General features: G+C 39.5%; 1 protein-coding gene across 2 annotated transcripts in view; it reads right to left on the bottom strand.

The window, feature by feature from the left end:
* The window catches only part of KHDRBS2 (KH RNA binding domain containing, signal transduction associated 2), a 658,172-nt gene that overhangs the window by 160,351 nt on the left and 478,831 nt on the right, over positions 1–18,990 (bottom strand). Inside the window, exons 9-10 of one of the 2 annotated variants that reach the window (XR_012751429.1) lie at positions 14,558–14,732; positions 12,641–12,701 (exon numbers count right to left, since the gene is read on the bottom strand). Coding sequence is in view for 1 of the 2 variants with exons in the window: in XM_075338445.1 (XP_075194560.1) it covers positions 14,635–14,732 (98 nt within the window). In the remaining variant the exon portion in view is untranslated. Of the gene's footprint in view, positions 1–12,640; positions 12,702–14,012; positions 14,733–18,990 lie in introns of those variants that run through there. The other variant, XM_075338445.1, reaches the window with a different exon arrangement.

The raw sequence follows: 18,990 nt of genomic DNA, 5'->3' as shown, positions 1-18,990 counted from the left end.
TTGTCCAATACTAAAAACTGCATGCAAATAGGTAGTTATGGAATTGGAAGATGCAGATAGCCAGGAAGATGTCCTGGAGACCGCAATTAGATTGTGCGATACTGAAAACTGCAGACAAGTAAGTAGCTGTAGAACTGGAAGCCACAGACAGCCAGGAGACCTACTGGAGACCACAGACAACTTTTGCAATATTGGAAACTGCAGGCAGGTAGTTAGTTGTGGAACTGGAAACCACAGAAAGCATGGAGAAGTCTGGAAGACAGCAGGCATGTTGTGTGATGTTGGAAACCACAGACAAGAAGGTAGATGTGGAACTAGAAGCTGCAGTAAGCCAAGAGATGTCCTAGAGACCAAAAACCGGTAGCAGACAAAACTCTGACATAAGCAAAAAGTCTTGTCTTAATACTATGGAATCTGCTGATAGACAGGAGTATCCTAGTCGCCGCATGCTGACACACAGAAGAGGTCTTAGAAGACCGGAAACAGGTATCAGACAAAACTCTGGAGTAACAAGAAAGACAGAATACCATGTAAGTTGTAGGTAAACAGGAGACATCCTGAAGACCACAGATAGGTTGCACAAGTATTAGAAGCCTCAGAGAAACAGGAGATGTCCGGAAGATCACAGACAGGTTGCTGTGCACAGACAAACTAAAAGTCCTAAAAACACTTAAATCTTAATATCAAGACATAGGTGTGTGTCTTGGACGGCCTTCTAAAGGCCAAGGAAGCTGAACATATGGCGTATGGAGTACACCAGGCTACTTGCAAATTACAATATGGAGCATAAGAAAGAGGATAGGTGTGTAACAGCCATGTAAGGGACACAGCTTGCATGTGGAAGAAGGTGCTTTGGTCAGATGAGACCAAAGTAGAATTTTCTGGCTAAATGTAAAACACTATCTATTTTGGAAAACTAACACTGAACATCACCCTGAAAACACCATCTCAACCATCGAATTGGTGGTGGCATCATCCTGCTATGGGGGAATGCTTTTCTTCTGCAGGGACAGGGTGGTTGGTCAGAGTTAATGGGAAGATGATAGGAGCTAAATACAGGGCAAACCTTGAGGTAAACATGTTAAGTTCACTTTCCAGCAGGGCAACAACAATAAACATACTGCCAGAATTACAATGGAATTGTTTAGATCAGTGATGGGCAACCTTTTGAGCTTGGTGTGTCAAAATTTGCCAAAAAAACGAACATAACTTGGGTGGTGTGTCACCTCGAGAAAAAAAAACAACTTTGCGACATGTATAGTTTAAATAACAAATATGTATAATTATTTAACTTACCTACTTAGTGACTTCTTTGTTCATCTGTCAGTTGGTTTCTTTTGTTGGTCTTGCTATTATTTAACTTGTGTGGGGTCCCGTGAACTAAGATAAGTGAGGGGGAGGGGGAATTCTTCCAGTGATGGCGAACCTGTGGCACTCCAGCTGTTGCAAAACTACAATTCTCATCATGTCTTCACAGCCAAAACTTTTGCTTTGAATGGCCAGGCATGATGGGAATTGTAGTTTTGCAACAGCTGGACTGCCATAGGTTCGCCATCACTGATTATTTTTAGTGACTTTTTTGTTGCTGAATTTCATTGGCTGAGTGGTAACTCAGATATTCTCTTAATAATTGCATCTTTATTCTGCATATCATGAAATAGAACTGGTGCACATCTTAAGAGAGTTTCTTTAATAAATTCTCCCTCACTGAGTGCTTTTCCATGCTGAGCTATGGTGTGAGCAATGCTCAGACTTGCAGATGTTAAATTTGTAGAGCTTTTTACAAATTTAAGGATGGAATTAGATTGTCTCTTATGAAGGTGTAGCTGCCTGGAAATGTATTCCTTCCTTTCATCCTCACTTTTTTTCAAGAGCTGGGAATGATTAGTTTCAAAATGTCTATTTATATTCCACGTTCTGCTTACTACCGTTTCACTACATAGAACGCAAAATGATCTGCCATTTTTTTCAATAATGCCATACATCTCAGTCCATGTCTCTTGAAAGGGTCGGCTACTGCTACTACCACTCCCTTTACTTAACTTTGTTTTTTTATTTTGTGGCTTCTCCATGAGAGGGGCAGTGAGAGAAGATTTATAGTTAGCCCTGCAGGCAATTAGGGGTTAACTAACCTAACTGACCATATGATGGCACATGTAGCTGTCTTTTAGGAAAGGGCAGAGTTAATAAGCAGAAATAGGGGTTAATAAGGATGCACAAAAGTAATGGTGGTGAAATGGAGTCTGTACTATGCTGCAAGATGGCATTCCTTATGTAAATTAATGGCGGGAAACAGCACCCATAGCACAGGCCTCTTCCAGCCTCCCCCTCACTTATCTCAGTAATGGCCAATGACACCCCACAGTTCACTGGATGATGGTTGCTGTAGTAATCACAGGGCCTGCAGACAGCAATCACAGAGCCTCCAGACAGCGATCACCTCAGGCCTCAGAAGTGCGTCCGCGGCATTGCGCTGCTCCCTCCTACTGGAAGTCCCAGGCCTAGACGCTCTGCACCGGAGCTCTGTTGTTTGGGCGGCATTGCGCTGCTCCCTGCTGCGCCAGCCGGAAGTTCGGGCCTACCGGAAGTCACAGGCCTAGACGCTCTGCCCCGGAGCTCTGTTGTTTGGGCCTACAGACCTCCGGCACAGACCTCCTGCATGGCATCCGATCCGATAAAAAATCGGAACGGCTTGCCATGCTATTTAAAGGATGCTTAATTTCTATGGGGCCGCGGCCGGCAGCTGCGTATCACTGAAAATGACTACGCGTGTCAGCACTGACACGCATGTCATAGGTTCGCCATCACTGGTTTAGATCAAAGCATGTTCGTGTATTTGAATGTTCTAGTCATAGTCCAGACAAAAATCTCAATGTGAAACTGTGACAAAGACTTGAAAATTGCTGTTCACAGATGCTTTCCATTCAATTTCTCTGAGCTACAGCCATTTGGCAAAGAAGAATGGGCAAAAATGTCAGCCTCTAGATGTGCAAACTTGGTAGAGAAATATCTCAAAAGACTTGCTGCAGTAATTACAGTGAAAGGTGGTTCTACAAAGTATTGACTCAGGAGGATAAATACAAAAGCTTGCCACAAATTTTCAGACATACATTTTTAAAATATTTAGAAAACCATATAGGCTTTCCACTTCACAAATACATGCTTCCTTGTACTAGTATATCACATAAAATCCCAATAAAATACATGTAAGTTTGTGGATGTAACGAGAAAAAATATGGAAAAGTTCACAGGGAATGAATACTTTTTTAAAGCACTGTATATTACTTGAATGCTGTACACTGACTACAGTGTATTGAAGTGTCATATCTTCATTGTTGTCCCATGAAAAGATATAATAAAATATTTACAAAAATGTAAGGGATGTACTCACTGTTGTGATATACTGTATGTACCGGGAAGAGGCCCAGGATGGGAGACATATACCAGGATGTGGGACATATATACCTGGAAGGGGCTCAGGATGGGGGAGGTTAGTAAAGAATGGGGGACATTACTACATAAAGGGGGGGGCAACACATATGTCTTTATAAGATTTAGATTGTTACAAGGGTCCATACATTTGACCAACATGCGGGGGGTGGGGCAGTTCCAAATTTTGCACCATGGACCATCGGAATCTAGCTACTCCACTTTCATCTGCACTCTACTCTGCCCAAAAATTGAGGATCCTGAATAAAGGACCACCATCTAAAAAGCTCAGAAATCACCATGAATTCATGCAGAGTGTCTTTTGAAACTATACAACCAAATAAAAGGGAATATGTAATTCGAAAATGTAATATTCTTTTACCTACATTTTTATGTTTATTTTATTTTTCATTTTTTATACTATGTCTTAAAGAATAAAAATACAAAAAAACACAAAAATACAAGGTGAATTCTTTTTAATTTTCATACTCGCCACTAAATCTAATATTAAACTCATATTTCATGCAGGATTATGATGAAAGCTAACAACTATACATAGGATAACAGAAAATCCATTATTCAGTGTGGGTGAAGTTCACAGCTCACCTCATCCCCTTCTCTGCACTATGACTTTGCTTAGATCACAGTGCATGAATAGAAATCTCTCCTACAGAAGTGATTTAATTCGCTTCTGTTTATTGCTAGTTATGTAATATGCGACTGTTGTAAACTATAATACAAAGTCCTGTTAACAGCAATTTTAAAAAGACAGATTCCCTAATAAACAGGTAAAGAAAATTGAAAAAAAATCTACAATCATAAATAAATATTTATTAGAAAAAATTATTTGTATAGCTATCTAGTTTTAAGCATTCAAAAATATTTTTTATTTCTGCTCAACCCCTTGAACTTGTTATACAGTAACATTTCTAACGGGGACATAATCCCTATAAAATCAGCCATTGTCTAAAATAAATGTATTTGTTTGCACTTGTAACTAGAGATGAGCGAACCGGTCGCGGTTCGGCTCGAGGTCGGTTCGCCGAACGGGAGTCCCATTCGAGTTCGGTTTGTCGAACGTTCGACGAACCGAACTCGAACCAATAGGCTATAATGGGAGGCAATCACAAACACATAAAAATGCATTATAAATGTACACAAACAGTTAATAAACATTGCCATAACACTTACCGGTCCTCGCGATCCCTTCTGCACTCTGTCTCCTGCCGCTATTCCATCCGATGATCGCTGAATCCTCCCGGTGACGGCACTGCCAGCAGAGATGCAGGACCTATCGTGACGTCAAAATAGCCATGTGACCAGTCACGTGGCTATTATCTCATTGGCTACAGACTGGTCACATGACTATGACGCGTCATGTAGGACCTGCGAGTGCATCTCTCCGGTACACGGTGCACATATGTGTATCGCCGTGTACCGGCGACATGCTCTAGCACACGGTCGACTCCCCGTTCCGTTAGGAACCGGCTGACACAGCCGGTCATTAACGGAGATCACCGTTGCCATAGCAACGCAGTTAGCGGTGACGTCACCGCTAACCGCGGCTCCGAGAGCACCGTTGCTATGGTAACGCGTCTGTCAGCGTTACCGCTGTTACCGCTGACAGCCAGCACTGATCACTCACGGAGTGAAGGCTGCACGCTGCTTCCCGATTGTAGTGAGGATTGTAGTGAGGATGAGGTTCCCCAGCCCCAAGTGATGAGCTGGTGAACCTCATCCTCACTACAATCGTCACTACTACTACACTAGTGAGGATTGTAGTGAGGATGAGGTTCCCCAGCTCATCAAGTGATGAGCTGGGGAACCTCATCCTCACTACAATCGTCACTACTACTACACTAGAAAGAAAGAAGACAGAAGAGCAGGATCGTGGAGGGCTGACAGGGGGTAATAAAGATGGAGTCTCTAATGTGTCTGTGTATTTATTTCTATTAAAGTATTTTTTCTCTGTGTGGTGTTTTTTTTAACCCTTTATTGGAGATTCTTAATGGCCAGGTCAAACGTGCCTGACATTAAGAATCTCTGGCTTAATACTGGCTAGTAAAACAAAGCCAGTATTAACTCATGATTACCCAACAAGCCACCCGGCTCCAGGGCTGTTGGAAGAGTTGGATACAGCGCCAGATGATGGCGCTTCTATGAGAGCGCCATTTTCTGGGACGGCTGCGGACTGAAATCTGCAGCAGAGGCGCCCAGAAACCTCGGGCTAACCTGTGCTGCGGATTCCAATCCCCAGCTGCCTAGTTGTACCCGGCTGGACACAAAAAAGGGCGAAGCCCACGTCATTTGTTTTTTAATTATTTCATGAAATAAGTGAAATAATAAAAAAAAAACGGGCTTCCCTATATTTTTGGTTCCCAGCCGGGTACAAATAGGCAACTGGGGGTTGGAGGTAGCCCGTGGCTGCCTGCTGTACCTGGCTAGCATACAAAAATATGGCAAAGCCCACGTCATTTTTTTGGTGGGCAAAAAAATTCTGCATACAGTCCTGGATGGAGTATGCTGAGCCTTGTAGTTCTGCAGCTGCTGTCTGCTCTTCTCCATACAGACAGACAGCAGCTGCAGAACTACAAGGCTCAGCATACTCCATCTAGGACTGTATGCAGAAGTTTTTTGCCCCCTGAAAAAATTATGTGGGCTTCGCCATATTTTTGTATGCTAGCCAGGTACAGCAGGCAGGTATGGCTGCCCCCAACCCCCAGTTGCCTATTTGTACCCGGCTGGGAACCAAAAATAAAGGGAAGCCCTTTTTTTATTATTTCATGAATTTCATGAAATAATTAGAAAACAAATGACGTAGGCTTCGCCCCATTTTTGTGTCCAGCCAGGTACAACTAGGCAGCTGGGGATTGGAATCCGCAGCACAGGTTGGCCTGAGCTTTCTGGGCCCCACTGCTGCGAATTGCAGTCTGCAGCCGCCTCAGAAAATGGCATTTTCATAGAAGCGCCATCTTCTGGCGCTGTATCCAACTCTTCCAGCACCTGCCTGCTATACCTGGCTAGCATACAAAAATATGGTGAAGCTCACGTCCTTTTTTTGTAGTTTTTTGGCAAAAAAAATAAAAAATGCTTCCCTGGATTTTCCATTGCCAGTGAAGGTAACACCAAGCAGTGGGGGTTAGCAGCCAGTAGCTGCTTGGATTACCCTTAGCTAGCAATACAAAAAATGCAGCGGGAGCCCATATATATTTTTTTCAATTATTTATTTAAATAACTAAAAAAAAAATGGGCTTCCCTGTATTTTGATTGCTGGACATCACAGTGCTGTAAAAATAAATCTTTAAAAAAATGACGTAGCGCTCTGCGGTATTTTTGATTCTCAGCGCAGATAAAGCAGACAGCTATGGGTTGCCACCCCCATCTGCCTGCCGTTACCTTGGTTGGCAATCAAAATACAGGGAAGCCCATTAATTTTTTCTATTTAAAAAATAGTTAAAAAAAAAATGACGTTGGGTCCCCCCATTTTTGATAGCCAGCTAGGGTAAAGCAGACGGCTGTAGCCTGAAAACCACAGCTGGCAGCTTTACCGTGGTTGGGGATCCAATGTGGAGGTCCCCTCAGGCTCTTTTTTATAATTATTTTATAAATATTAATAATTACACAATAAAAGTAGGGTCCCCCCCAAATTGGATCACCAGCCAAGGTAAAGCGGACAGCTGTGGTCTGGTATTCTCAGGGTGGGAAGGTCCATAGTTATTGGGCCTTCACAGCCTAAAAATAGCAGGCCGCAGGCACCCCAGACGTGGCGCATCCACTAGATGCGCCAATCCTGGCGCTTCACCCCAGCTCATCTCGTGCCCTGGTGCAGTGGCAAACGGGGTAATAAATCGGGTTGATACTAGCTGTAAAGTAACCTGAGATCAAGCCCAGCAGTTTGTGATGTCATGGCGTCTATTAGATACTCAACATCATAAACTGTCAGTACTAACAAAAAAAAAAAATCGACAAAAGAAATTTATTTGAAAAAACAGTCCCCAAAACATTTCCTCTTTCACCAATTTATTGTAAGAAAAAAAATAAAGGGGTCCCACGACGACTCTGGACCATCTAGAATATGGGGGGAGACACTCAGGGAACGTATCCCCCATTTTCTAGGAGTGCGGACCCTTCATGTGAGGAGTGTGGGTGCAATGAATCTGCACTCACTCTTCTCGGGTCCACAGCAGCAGAGTCCATGTCGTAATGGTTGCTACCAAAGCTGCAATGCCCTGCTCATGAGGTAAGGGCATGCCTAATCACGAGAACTACTGTAGAGGAAGCTCTGCTCACTGGTATATAGGTGCTCAGAGGTAATAATAGATACAATTAGTGAGTAACCTCGGCACTCTAAATCTCCCAGACTAAGTCAGTAAGTCACAACGGATAGTAATGCAAAATCACTCTTTATTGGTCCGTATTAAGAAAAAAAAATTTTCATAAGCATATATGTTTTTGTCCAAAACAAGTTACAAATGACGTTTCGGCCTGAGCCTTCGTCAGATTGGACTTATCTGCATGTAATCATGAAAAATGACAATAATCAGTATCACATAAGAGTGAGAGAACAATAACATAAACTCGAACAATGTAGAGGTACAATTGGGATGCAGCAAAAAAATTGCAACACAGCAAGAAATGAAACACATGATACAAATGTCATAATACAGTACAAGGACAATATAGTAATGACAAATATGGGGTCAGAGTAGACTTAGACAGCTCTGGTACGAAAGAGATGTCAATCATAAAGTAACATGTGCAGTAGGTGTAGAGCTACAGTATGCATGGCAGAGCTAATGGGTAGACCGACCATAGAAAAAGAACGGAGAAAAAGTGGAGAAAAAGTGGAGAAAAAGTGGAGAAAAAAATGGAGAAAAAGTGGAGGAAAAGTGGAGAAAAAATGGAGAAAAAGTGGAGAAAAAGTGGAGAAAAAGTGGAGAAAAAAATGGAGAAAAAGTGGAGAAAAAGTGGAGAAAAAGTGGAGAAAAAATGGAGACCAAGTGGAGAAAAAGTGGAGAAAAAAATGGAGAAAAAGTGGAGAAAAAGTGGAGAAAAAGTGGAGAAAAAATGGAGAAAAAAATTGAGAAAAAGTGGAGAAAAGTGGAGAAAAAGTGGAGAATAAGTGGAGAAAAAGTGGAGAAAAAAATGGAGAAAAAGTGGAGAAAAAGTGTAGAAAAAGTGTAGAAAAAGTGGAGAAAAAGTGGAGAAAAAGTGGAGAAAAAGTGGAGAAAAAAATGGAGAAAAAGTGGAGAAAAAGTGTAGAAAAAGTGGAGAAAAAGTGGAGAAAAAGTGGAGAAAAAGTGGAGAAAAAATGGAGAAAAAGTGGAGAAAAAGTGGAGAAAAAATGGAGAACAAAATGGAGAAAAAATGGAGAAAAAGTGGAGAAAAAGTGGAGAAAAAATGGAGAAAAAGTGGAGAAAAAGTGGAGAAAAAAATGGAGAAAAGGTGGAGAAAAAAAGTGGAGAAAAAATGGAGAAAAAAATGGAGAAAAAGTGGAGAAAAAGTGGAGAAAAAGTGGAGAAAAAAATGGAGAAAAAGTGGAGAAAAAGTGGAGAAAAAGTGGAGAAAAAAATGGAGAAAAGGTGGAGAAAAAAAGTGGAGAAAAAATGGAGAACAAAAAGGAGAAAAAGTGGAGAAAAAGTAGAGAAAAAGTGGAGAAAAAGTGGAGAAAAAATGGAGAAAAAAATTGAGAAAAAGTGGAGAAAAAGTGGAGAAAAAGTGGAGAATAAGTGGAGAAAAAGTGGAGAAAAAAATGGAGAAAAAGTTGAGAAAAAGTGGAGAAAAAATGGAGAACAAAATGGAGAAAAAATGGAGAAAAAGTGGAGAAAAAGTGGAGAAAAAGTGGAGAAAAAATGGAGAAAAAGTGGAGAAAAAGTGGAGAAAAAGTGGAGAAAAAAATGGAGAAAAGGTGGAGAAAAAAAGTGGAGAAAAAATGGAGAAAAAAATGGAGAAAAAGTGGAGAAAAAGTAGAGAAAAAGTGGAGAAAAAATGGAGAAAAAAATGGAGAAAAAGTGGAGCAAAAGTGGAGAAAAAGTGGAGAAAAAAATGGAGAAAAAGTGGAGAAAAAGTGGAGAAAAAAATGGAGAAAAAGTTGAGAAAAAGTGGAGAAAAAATGGAGAACAAAATGGAGAAAAAATGGAGAAAAAGTGGAGAAAAAGTGGAGAAAAAGTGGAGAAAAAATGGAGAAAAAGTGGAGAAAAAGTGGAGAAAAAGTGGAGAAAAAATGGAGAAAAGGTGGAGAAAAAAAGTGGAGAAAAAATGGAGAAAAAAATGGAGAAAAAGTGGAGAAAAAGTAGAGAAAAAGTGGAGAAAAAATGGAGAAAAAAATGGAGAAAAAGTGGAGCAAAAGTGGAGAAAAAGTGGAGAAAAAAATGGAGAAAAAGTGGAGAAAAAGTGGAGAAAAAGTGGAGAAAAAGATGAAGAAAAAGTGGAGAAAAAGTGGAGAAAAAGTGGAGAAAAAAATGGAGAAAAAGTGGAGAAAAAGTGGAGAAAAAGTGGAGAAAAAATGGAGAAAAAAATGTAGAAAAAGTGGAGAAAAAATGTAGAAAAAGTGGAGAAAAAATGGAGAAAAAGTGGAGAAAAAGTGGAGAAAAGTGGAGAAAAAAATGGAGAAAAAGTGGAGAAAAAGTGGAGAAAAAGTGGAGAAAAAATGGAGAAAAAAATGTAGAAAAAGTGGAGAAAAAATGTAGAAAAAGTGGAGAAAAAGTGGAGAAAAAAATGGAGAAAAAGTGGAGAAAAAGTGGAGAAAAAGTGGAGAAAAAATGGAGAAAAAAATGTAGAAAAAGTGGAGAAAAAATGTAGAAAAAGTGGAGAAAAAATGGAGAAAAAGTGGAGAAAAAGTGGAGCACCCTTTGGTGCCTTTCATGTGGCACTAAGGGGTGCTTAGCTTTGTATTTAGCCAAAAAAATGAAAAAAAAATGACGTAGGGTTCCCCCTAGTTTTGTAGCCAGCTAGGGTAAAGCAGACGGCTGCAGCCTGCAGACCACAGCTGGCAACCTCACCTTGGCTGGTAATCCAAAACTGAGGGCACCCCACGCTGTTATTTTAAATTAAATAAATAATTTAAAAAAAAAAACACGTAGGGGTCCCCCAAAATTGGATCACCAGCCAAGGTAAAGCAGACAGCTGGGGCCTGATATTCTCAGACTAGGGAGGTCCATGGTTATTGGACTCTCCCCAGCCTAAAAATAGCAGGCCGCAGCCGCCCCAGAAGTGGCGCATCCATTAGATGCGCCAATCCTGGTGCTTCGCCCCAGCTCATCCCGCGCCCTGGTGCGGTGGCAAACGGGGTAATATATGGGGTTAATACCAGATGTGTAATGTCACCTGGCATCAAGCCCTGGGGTTGGTGAGGTCAGGCGTCTATCAGATACCCGACATCACCAACCCAGTCAGTAATAAAAAAAAATAGACGACAACCACATTTTTATTTGAAAAAACGCTCCCCAATACATTCCCTCGTTAACCAATTTATTAGAATGAAAAACAAATCCAGGTCTGGTGTAATCCAAGGGGTTGCCATGACGATCCACACTGTCCCAGTCAATGAAGAGCAGGATGTTCCCCATTGGCTGGGAGAGCAGTGCAGTGACCTGAGCTAACATCAATGGGTCAGCCCAGGTCACTGCAGGGCATGACAAGTGCTGCTGTCAGCGAGGTACATTACCTGCGCTGATCTCCTGCACTGCTGACAGCACCTGTCACTGAGTTCAATGACCGGCGCCTTCACACCAAGTATCGCGAGAGGCGCGTGACGTCACCGCTAGTCAGTCTCGGGTCGGAAGCGAGAGAAGGTGATGTGACAAGCGGCGGCCATGGAGGACAGTGACAGCGCTGAGGTCGGGATGGCGGGACTTCATCACCGCAGGTAAGCCGAGCGGGGCCGTGTGTGTGTGTGTGTGTACGTGTGTACAATACATGCCGCGGGCAGGAGGGGGCGGAGCGAGCTGAGCGGGGAAGTGTGGGCTTCCTGAACGTAACTAGGATAAACATCGGGTTACTAACCAAAGCGCTTTGGTTGGATACCCGATGTTTATCTTGGTTACCAGCTTCTGGCAGGCTGCCAGCGATGGCTCCTGCACACTGTAGCTGTAAAAAGCCCTGCTTTTTGCTGCTAGAACCGTTCTCGAACGTATCTAGAACTATCGAGCTTTTGCAAAAAGCTCGAGTTCTAGTTCGATCTCGAACAGCCCCCAAAATCACTCGAGCCTAGAACTGGAGAACCTCGAACCTCGAACCGCGCTCAACTCTACTTGTAACACAGGGGATCCTAATGGTGCACCCCAAGTGACACTCTGATGTCTGGATCCTGTCTACGGCTGCTGTTCAATGCGCCCAGAAGTATAACGAGCTTCATCAGTGAGGAGAAAGGTGTGCAGAAGTGAGCAGACAGCAGCCGCACATAACAATGCCCTCTCCTTCTCCTTAAAGCCTCGTGCAACACTTCCAGATACATTGAGCGAGGGCCACCAAGAGGAAGAAGAAAAGATTCAAAGCGGGCCCACAGACACATTGTGTGTGACCACGCACTGATACTTGGAGTGTGCTATCTCCTTCAGTGCCAAAACACAAGTGCATTCAAATTAACTGATTTTAGAAAGTGTCTACTATTACTAACTGAGTCCTGTTAATTAAAACAAGGGACTGGCTTTATTATGCAAATAAGAGAGACTAACAATGCACCAAGGCATAGGCCACTCCAAAGCAGCACTGAAACATCATCGTATGCTTATTAAATGAAAGAGTTTTCGGTACATTATGTTAATAACCTATATGACTTGTATGATTGAAACATTCAACAGATTTGAAGTTTTGAAGAAGGTAATCAAACTATTTATAGAGTTGTATATACTATTGCCACTATTCAGTAGTTTTGAGTACTTTCAGGGACTACACAACTTGGCTTGTGCTCAGGGGTAGTCTAAATTATTCTGCATCTTCCTCTGATTATTAATTGGGGACTCAGGATCTGGACTCCCACCAATCAGTCAAAAGAAGAAGCAGAAGTGCTGAGCTCCTTAAGTTTAAGCAATGTAGTGAGTGGAATTATAGACTCAGACTTTATTTAGTCCATACACAACTTTGCTCAGCAGGAGTATAAGCCCCTTCATTTGACAATTGAACAATTGAAGGACTCTTGGGACCTGGACCTAAAAAAAAACAACTGAATTGTAGCAGATACAAAATATCCTAGGACTTCTGTGAAACTTACCTTTCTCTAAAGCCTTGCCAATCTCCACTTTATCTCCTTGGTTCTTGGGTAAGCAGAATATCTGAAAAGAAATTACAGCAACTTATTAAACACAACATAATTTTTAACATCTCTATTTTAACACTGAACTACAACAAGAATAGCTTACGTTCTAAAATGTAACATATCAGCATGCAACTCCAGCTGGGATGTATTGTCTAACAAGTATGTAATATTATATACAAGCTTATACTTTATTTTCATCAAAAAAGTAAACCAATCACAGTGACAAAAAGCCAGCACTTAAGATTCAACAAAAAGAAATATCTGTAATAGAAATCATTTTGGTGGCCCTATTTCATGGTTTTCATTTCCACAATATATTAAGTTAAATAGTTGATGTTAGCAGAGTAGCATTACTGTTATGGTTAATTTTATGTTTCTGTTTAGTTAATTGAGATTTTAAATTTTGATGTCACTAGTTAATCTTAATTATTGGTTTAAGAGCCTAAAATCCTAGTTGTTATGTTCTCGTAGGTTTACTTTTTTAACTATAAGTAGCTTAATAGTTGAGAATATTTAACATTTATTCGCATACTGAAAATTACAGAGTTACTATTAGTGTTACCTGTTTAGGGTTTAGTCATCCTTTGACTCCTGCGACACTTTTCCTTAATAATCATCAGCCATCAAGTCTGATAGTCTCAAAAGAAATATCAGCCCATTAAACTGCTTTCAAGGATCGTGATATTTAGCACTGGAAATTACAAATAAAGTTTTTAAAGTTGAAGGTAAAGAGCGACATCTGGGCAGTGACACTGATGATTATTGGTAGTCAAGATAAATAGTTATTAAGATGATGCAGTCAAAACACTCCTAGGAGTGACAACCAAAATCTAGACAATGATTACAAGTTAAATAAGATATTTAATGTTTAGGGTGACCCAGAGTTTGAAGATCGAGGCATTAGGACAGTCTAATGGTGGTAAGTGGTAATCTTACCTCGTTTAACTCCATTACATTCTCACGAGAGACATGCTAGTGGTGCAAACAAGCCAAAGTTTTTGTTTAATAAGACGTAGCTTAGAGAGTCGTTTAGAAGCCATTTATCTCCCATTAACATCTTGTACATTAGTGTTTTCTAACCGCGTATGAAATAACAGTTTAGAAGGTTAGATTTTAAATTATTTAACAAGCAAGAGTTATTAAAACTTTTAAAATGTTACACAAGATACTTAAAACAAAATTGGGATCATTTTGCAATTTTTAACGGAAAACATTTTAGGCATCCCTAGAAAATGAAATACATCAGGCATTTAAGGCTACAGTCGAAAGCAAGTGATTGCAAGTTTAGTTTCTTACAAAATGTCAGCTTTATTGACAAATTCTAGCAGACATATTTGACAAATTATGATTTCCTATTTAGAGAAGATTACACATTGATCTTTAAGTGATTGTTTTAAACAAATACAGATTAAAACACTGACAGGTTAGCTACATACATTACAGTAGCTGATTAGTTTTCAACCCCATTAAAACAGCATTTTAAATTAATTTACAAACTTAATACTGAACATTTTGTTTCTGACACGTATTAAAAAAGCCAGTTTAAAACATCCTCTCTACACTTTGTTATATCATATTTGAATAGTTTAGCATCCCTACACAAATGGAATTCAAGGCCTAGTATGTTGTGTTTTTGTCTAGACTTTACCAATGCTGTCAAACATTCATGCTTTTAAAAATTTAATACATCACAATGAATAACAACCAACAGAACGTTATCCCATTTCATGGTTTTAGACAAAATGATCCTGCATTTTTTCAGTCCAGGTTTAAAAAAATATTAAAGCCAATGCTACACCACATTTATCGCAAATACAGAAGTACATTGGGAAACCACAAGCAGTAATCCCCAAGATAAAAATGGACTATTACTTGTCATGTTGCTGTTTTATGCAGAGCCATAAGGCAATTAATTGTCTCTAAAAGGAGGGCACAAATTCTGAAAGCCTTCAGTATCTACCATACGGATGTTCTCTGTAACCTCCTCTAGTTGTTCTTTGTAGTGGTGCCTTTAAACTGGATCGTGGTGAGGACCATTCTTCCTGTCCTAAAACCAATGGAGATAGAGAAATACATATCCTTTGGTATCAGGTAATTAATATATTATAAACATTTTTTACTTTACTTTCTTTACAAAGGCGAAACTAACAATGTTGTATATGAAAAATTGGGGGGGAGGGTGTCTAAAAAAAAAAAAAATTAAACTAGGCCTCCAATTATGGTGCATGGTTTTAGAAGAAGAGACAGTTTTTCATTTCTCCATGTCAGCCTCGAGGAAGATCCTTTGACTTCTTTCACTGACCTATTTACTAAAAATGCAGTTATTCTGCAGAGTGAGGTCTTATATAGGTTCTTCCTAAATGATACCAATAAGGCTTGTACCCACCGGAACAAATCCAATTTTCTACAACGGGCCCCATAACAGCTGCATAAGCTGTCTTTATAATATATATGCTCTTGTAAACCAAAGTTATTATTTCATAATTACATAAGGAAACACATTTCTAGATAGTATATTAAAATCACGAATAAAAGACTAATTTATAATAAATATTATAATAATTAATATTGTATGAATAATAATTCCATGTAGGCTGAATTTTTCGGAGTTAGAAAATAATTTCTCTCCTACCAGGAAATCTTATTATTATTATTATTCTTAAGAGAAACTTTCCAGTAGGCTGTTTAGAATTGCTTTAATTTATTTTGTATATTTATGTTTCCTTTGAGATATGTAATCCCTTTCTTTCTTTCTTTTTTCACGTGCATGATTTTCATATTTCTCCTTAATTCTCAGATAGGCTTCTTAAACACTTCTCGGGACTTTAATAAGTCAGAACAGAGTCTTGTAACAAATATGAATGGGCTGCTTGGTCAAAGCCAATAAGGACGTCTGACTCTGGATTACTGAAGATTGCAACTAGCATGAATTAGAGGATTTTATTGTGTAGTGTCTGATTTGTTACAAATTCCTCAGTATTTTAATTTGCTAGCTGCACCCAAGAGTCTAATATGAATATTTCAAGTCTCAGTAACTTTGATAGTGTAGCGAAAATCAGGCCAGTATGTTAACACTTCATGATCCTAATTTCTGCTCATTTGCTTGAGAATAAAAATAAGCAAATTATAGCTTGCATTATTTAATTTTTCTGTGATACTGGATCTAAACACCATATTTTTAAAATTAGAAATCCTTCATAATAATATAAGGAATGTTGATGCAAAAATTAGTTTTGCAAATTGTAAGCTCTGAAAACAACTACCTACCTTCCATATCAGATTCTCAAACCGTTATTCTCCATTCTTAGATTTAATACATACAATATTAATATGTGACCATTCCATAAGCAGTGGCCGTTATTCTAAGCAAGAGATAAAATGTTACCATATACCTGCCAGGTGACATGTGAAAGAAAATCTGTCATCACTCTTAAGGCCCCCACACCCAAATGATGAAAAAAAAATCTGAGATTGCGATTTTTGCAGGTCTAGCAACCATCTGACGTGTATGGGATGCTTCTAACTTTCCGAGACAGACTATATTGAGAAGGAATTGGTAGTTTCTCTCTCCTCTATCTCAGTAGAAAATGCAAGTGCACAGCTGAGCATCCATGGATATGGGCTGGGAGAGATGTCATCTATGGAATGAATATTCAGCCTTCAGTTATCCCATATGTATGGCCAGAAAATGCAAGTGCACAGCTGAGCTAAGTGTACATTGAAATGGCTTGGTAGAGATGGTCATCTATGGAATGAACATTTAGCCTTCAGCTATCTCATATTTATGGTCAGAAAATGCAAGTATACAGCTGAGCTGAGCAACCATGGACATGGGCTTGGAGAGATGGTCATCTATGGAATGAATATTCAGCTTTCAGCTATCTCATATGTATGGCCAGAAAATGCATGTGCACAGCAAAGCTGAACGTTCATGGACATGGGCTGGGAGAGATGGTTATCTATGGAATGAACATTTGGCTGGCAACTATCTCATGTGTATGGCCAGCCTAAGTATAGCATAGTGTGGGAACAGTTCAACTCTCCTATTTTCCATAAAGGCACAAAGGTATTGTATAATTTGACTAATATGAACTAGAGAGTCATGGACATTTGAAGGGAATCTGTCAGTAAGACTGAATGCCCCAAACCACACATATGGGTATGCAGGTCTTTGAAATGTAAATTCAATGACCTCTTTATATTTTTTATATGTTGCTGCATTTTCAATAAATTAGCATATTAATTCATGTTCAAATTAAATGTTACGTATCCCAGGTATGACAGAGCACTTAAATAGCCTCTTCCTACCCAGTTTTTTCCTCCATCCAGCACCAGCCAGCCTCTTTAACTTGATTGATCGCTCAATGTCTGTGTGACATCAGGCATTAGTGAGGTCTCAATCAAGCAAAAGTGACTGGTGTTAGGCAGGGAAGCAATTTTGGGAGGCAGTTGCTCATGAGTTGCTCTATCACGCCCAGGGCATTCAAAGCCTCACTCCCAGCAAGTGGTTGGAAGAGATGGGAAGAACACTCTCCTATAAAATACCCCAATCTCATAACTATGAATCTGGTGTATTCTTTCATTGCTCCTGGTATCCAAATGGCATACTCATTTTTGCACTGTGAATCCAAAATGACACGTGCTGAAAACTTACCTTCAATGTGATGTGTTAAATGCATAATTTTATCTAAAGATAAAAATAGTAATAATAACAACAACACTATCTGCTTGCATTGCTATTTTCCTAATTTTCTTTCTTAAATATACACATTTTCCATGATAGGCATTTGATCCTTTGGAGAATATTTACTGATATTATTTTATATTGGGCAACTGCAGCAGTTCTATCTTTGTAGTGTACAAATCATTTCTATAAAACAACATCAGAAATAACAAATAGCTGACAGTAATTACTACATTCATGCAACTTTTACTTAAAAGCTTTAATGAAAGGGAATGATAAAGGGATTTGTGCTCTACCCTACTACGCTAAAGATAGTATATCCTCTTTCAGTGCACAAATGGGATTTGAACGCATGCTCCTTGCTTCCCATTACTGATACTAATTTAAAGTGACATTGTTCAGCAAATATCTGACATTTGCAAGATTATTTATTGTCATTTCTATTGATATGAAGATTAATGGCCTTCATGATCCCGTGCTCCTTAGCAATCAGGCTTCTGTTTCTTCCAGAAACTGATAAGTAACTACTGTGCCACACTAATGATGGAAATGTTTAAATGTTTACCGAGTTTAAGCTTCAAAGACTCCTATGATGTTTGTACTTTTGATATATTTTTTTTACATGATTACTACATTTTGATATAAATGAATATCACTATATTTAAAGAAAAACATCCACTCAGATGCATTGGTTTAATCGGTGTTGCAGAATTAGTACACAATTTGGGAATGCTAGGACCCATGAAATTGAAAGACAGGCTCAGTGACCAGCTAGGTGAAGGTAGATGTTTTCATTTATTCACTCAAAAGCAAGCTATAAAACCAGTTATTCCATTAAAAAGGAACCTGTCTTTGGACTTACACTGCCTAAACCATTGGCTGAAAAGCATGAATCTGAGTCAGGATGTATGGTTGCAGTCACGTATCTTTGAACTGATCTGGTGGGGAGGTATAGATACCACTAGCCTGGTGGCTCCCACTTGACAGGTCTGTCCCATGTGTACATAGTCAGAGACCTGTATACTACTTGGAGATGTGCGGGGAGAAGACAGATCTTCAAACTATGCTTTTATGAAATGCTGAAACATTTCAGAGAAAAAAGTCACAGGCTCTGATTGATAATGCGCATGGCTTGGGAATCAGGAACCGAGTAACAGATTTTCTTTAAATAAGAGTTAATTAAAGAGGACTAACCAACAGGATTTTGCTAAGTGAGGTAAAGGCAGTGCCATACTGGCACCGAGCATCCCATCTCTCTACAACAGATATGTCTGCATTCAGCATCTTAGTGCCTGTATGTCACTGCCTTTACCTCATATAGAAAAATCCTACTGATTGCTTCCCTTTAAGTAAAGCAATGCCACAGTACTGGTACAGTGGCATTGTCCATTACCATCTCCTCAAATCAGAATGTGTACTGTGGTTGGATTGTAAGAAGAAGCACAATTTATATACTGTAAACCACTAGTTATCGATATTGTATGTCCTATCTAGTGAATTTGCCAATTTCAAATGTTTTCCATACATTAAATCTAATTAGATAAATGGTTTCAGTCATTTCAATAAACTTAAGGATAACCAATTACCAGATTTTTGTTGTATCAACTGAGAGTAGCATAAA

The sequence above is a fragment of the Anomaloglossus baeobatrachus genome, chromosome 3 (genome assembly GCF_048569485.1).
Source record: "Anomaloglossus baeobatrachus isolate aAnoBae1 chromosome 3, aAnoBae1.hap1, whole genome shotgun sequence".
NCBI classification, from domain to species: Eukaryota; Metazoa; Chordata; class Amphibia; order Anura; family Aromobatidae; genus Anomaloglossus; species Anomaloglossus baeobatrachus.
This window is presented reverse-complemented; position numbering and strand designations above follow the sequence as displayed.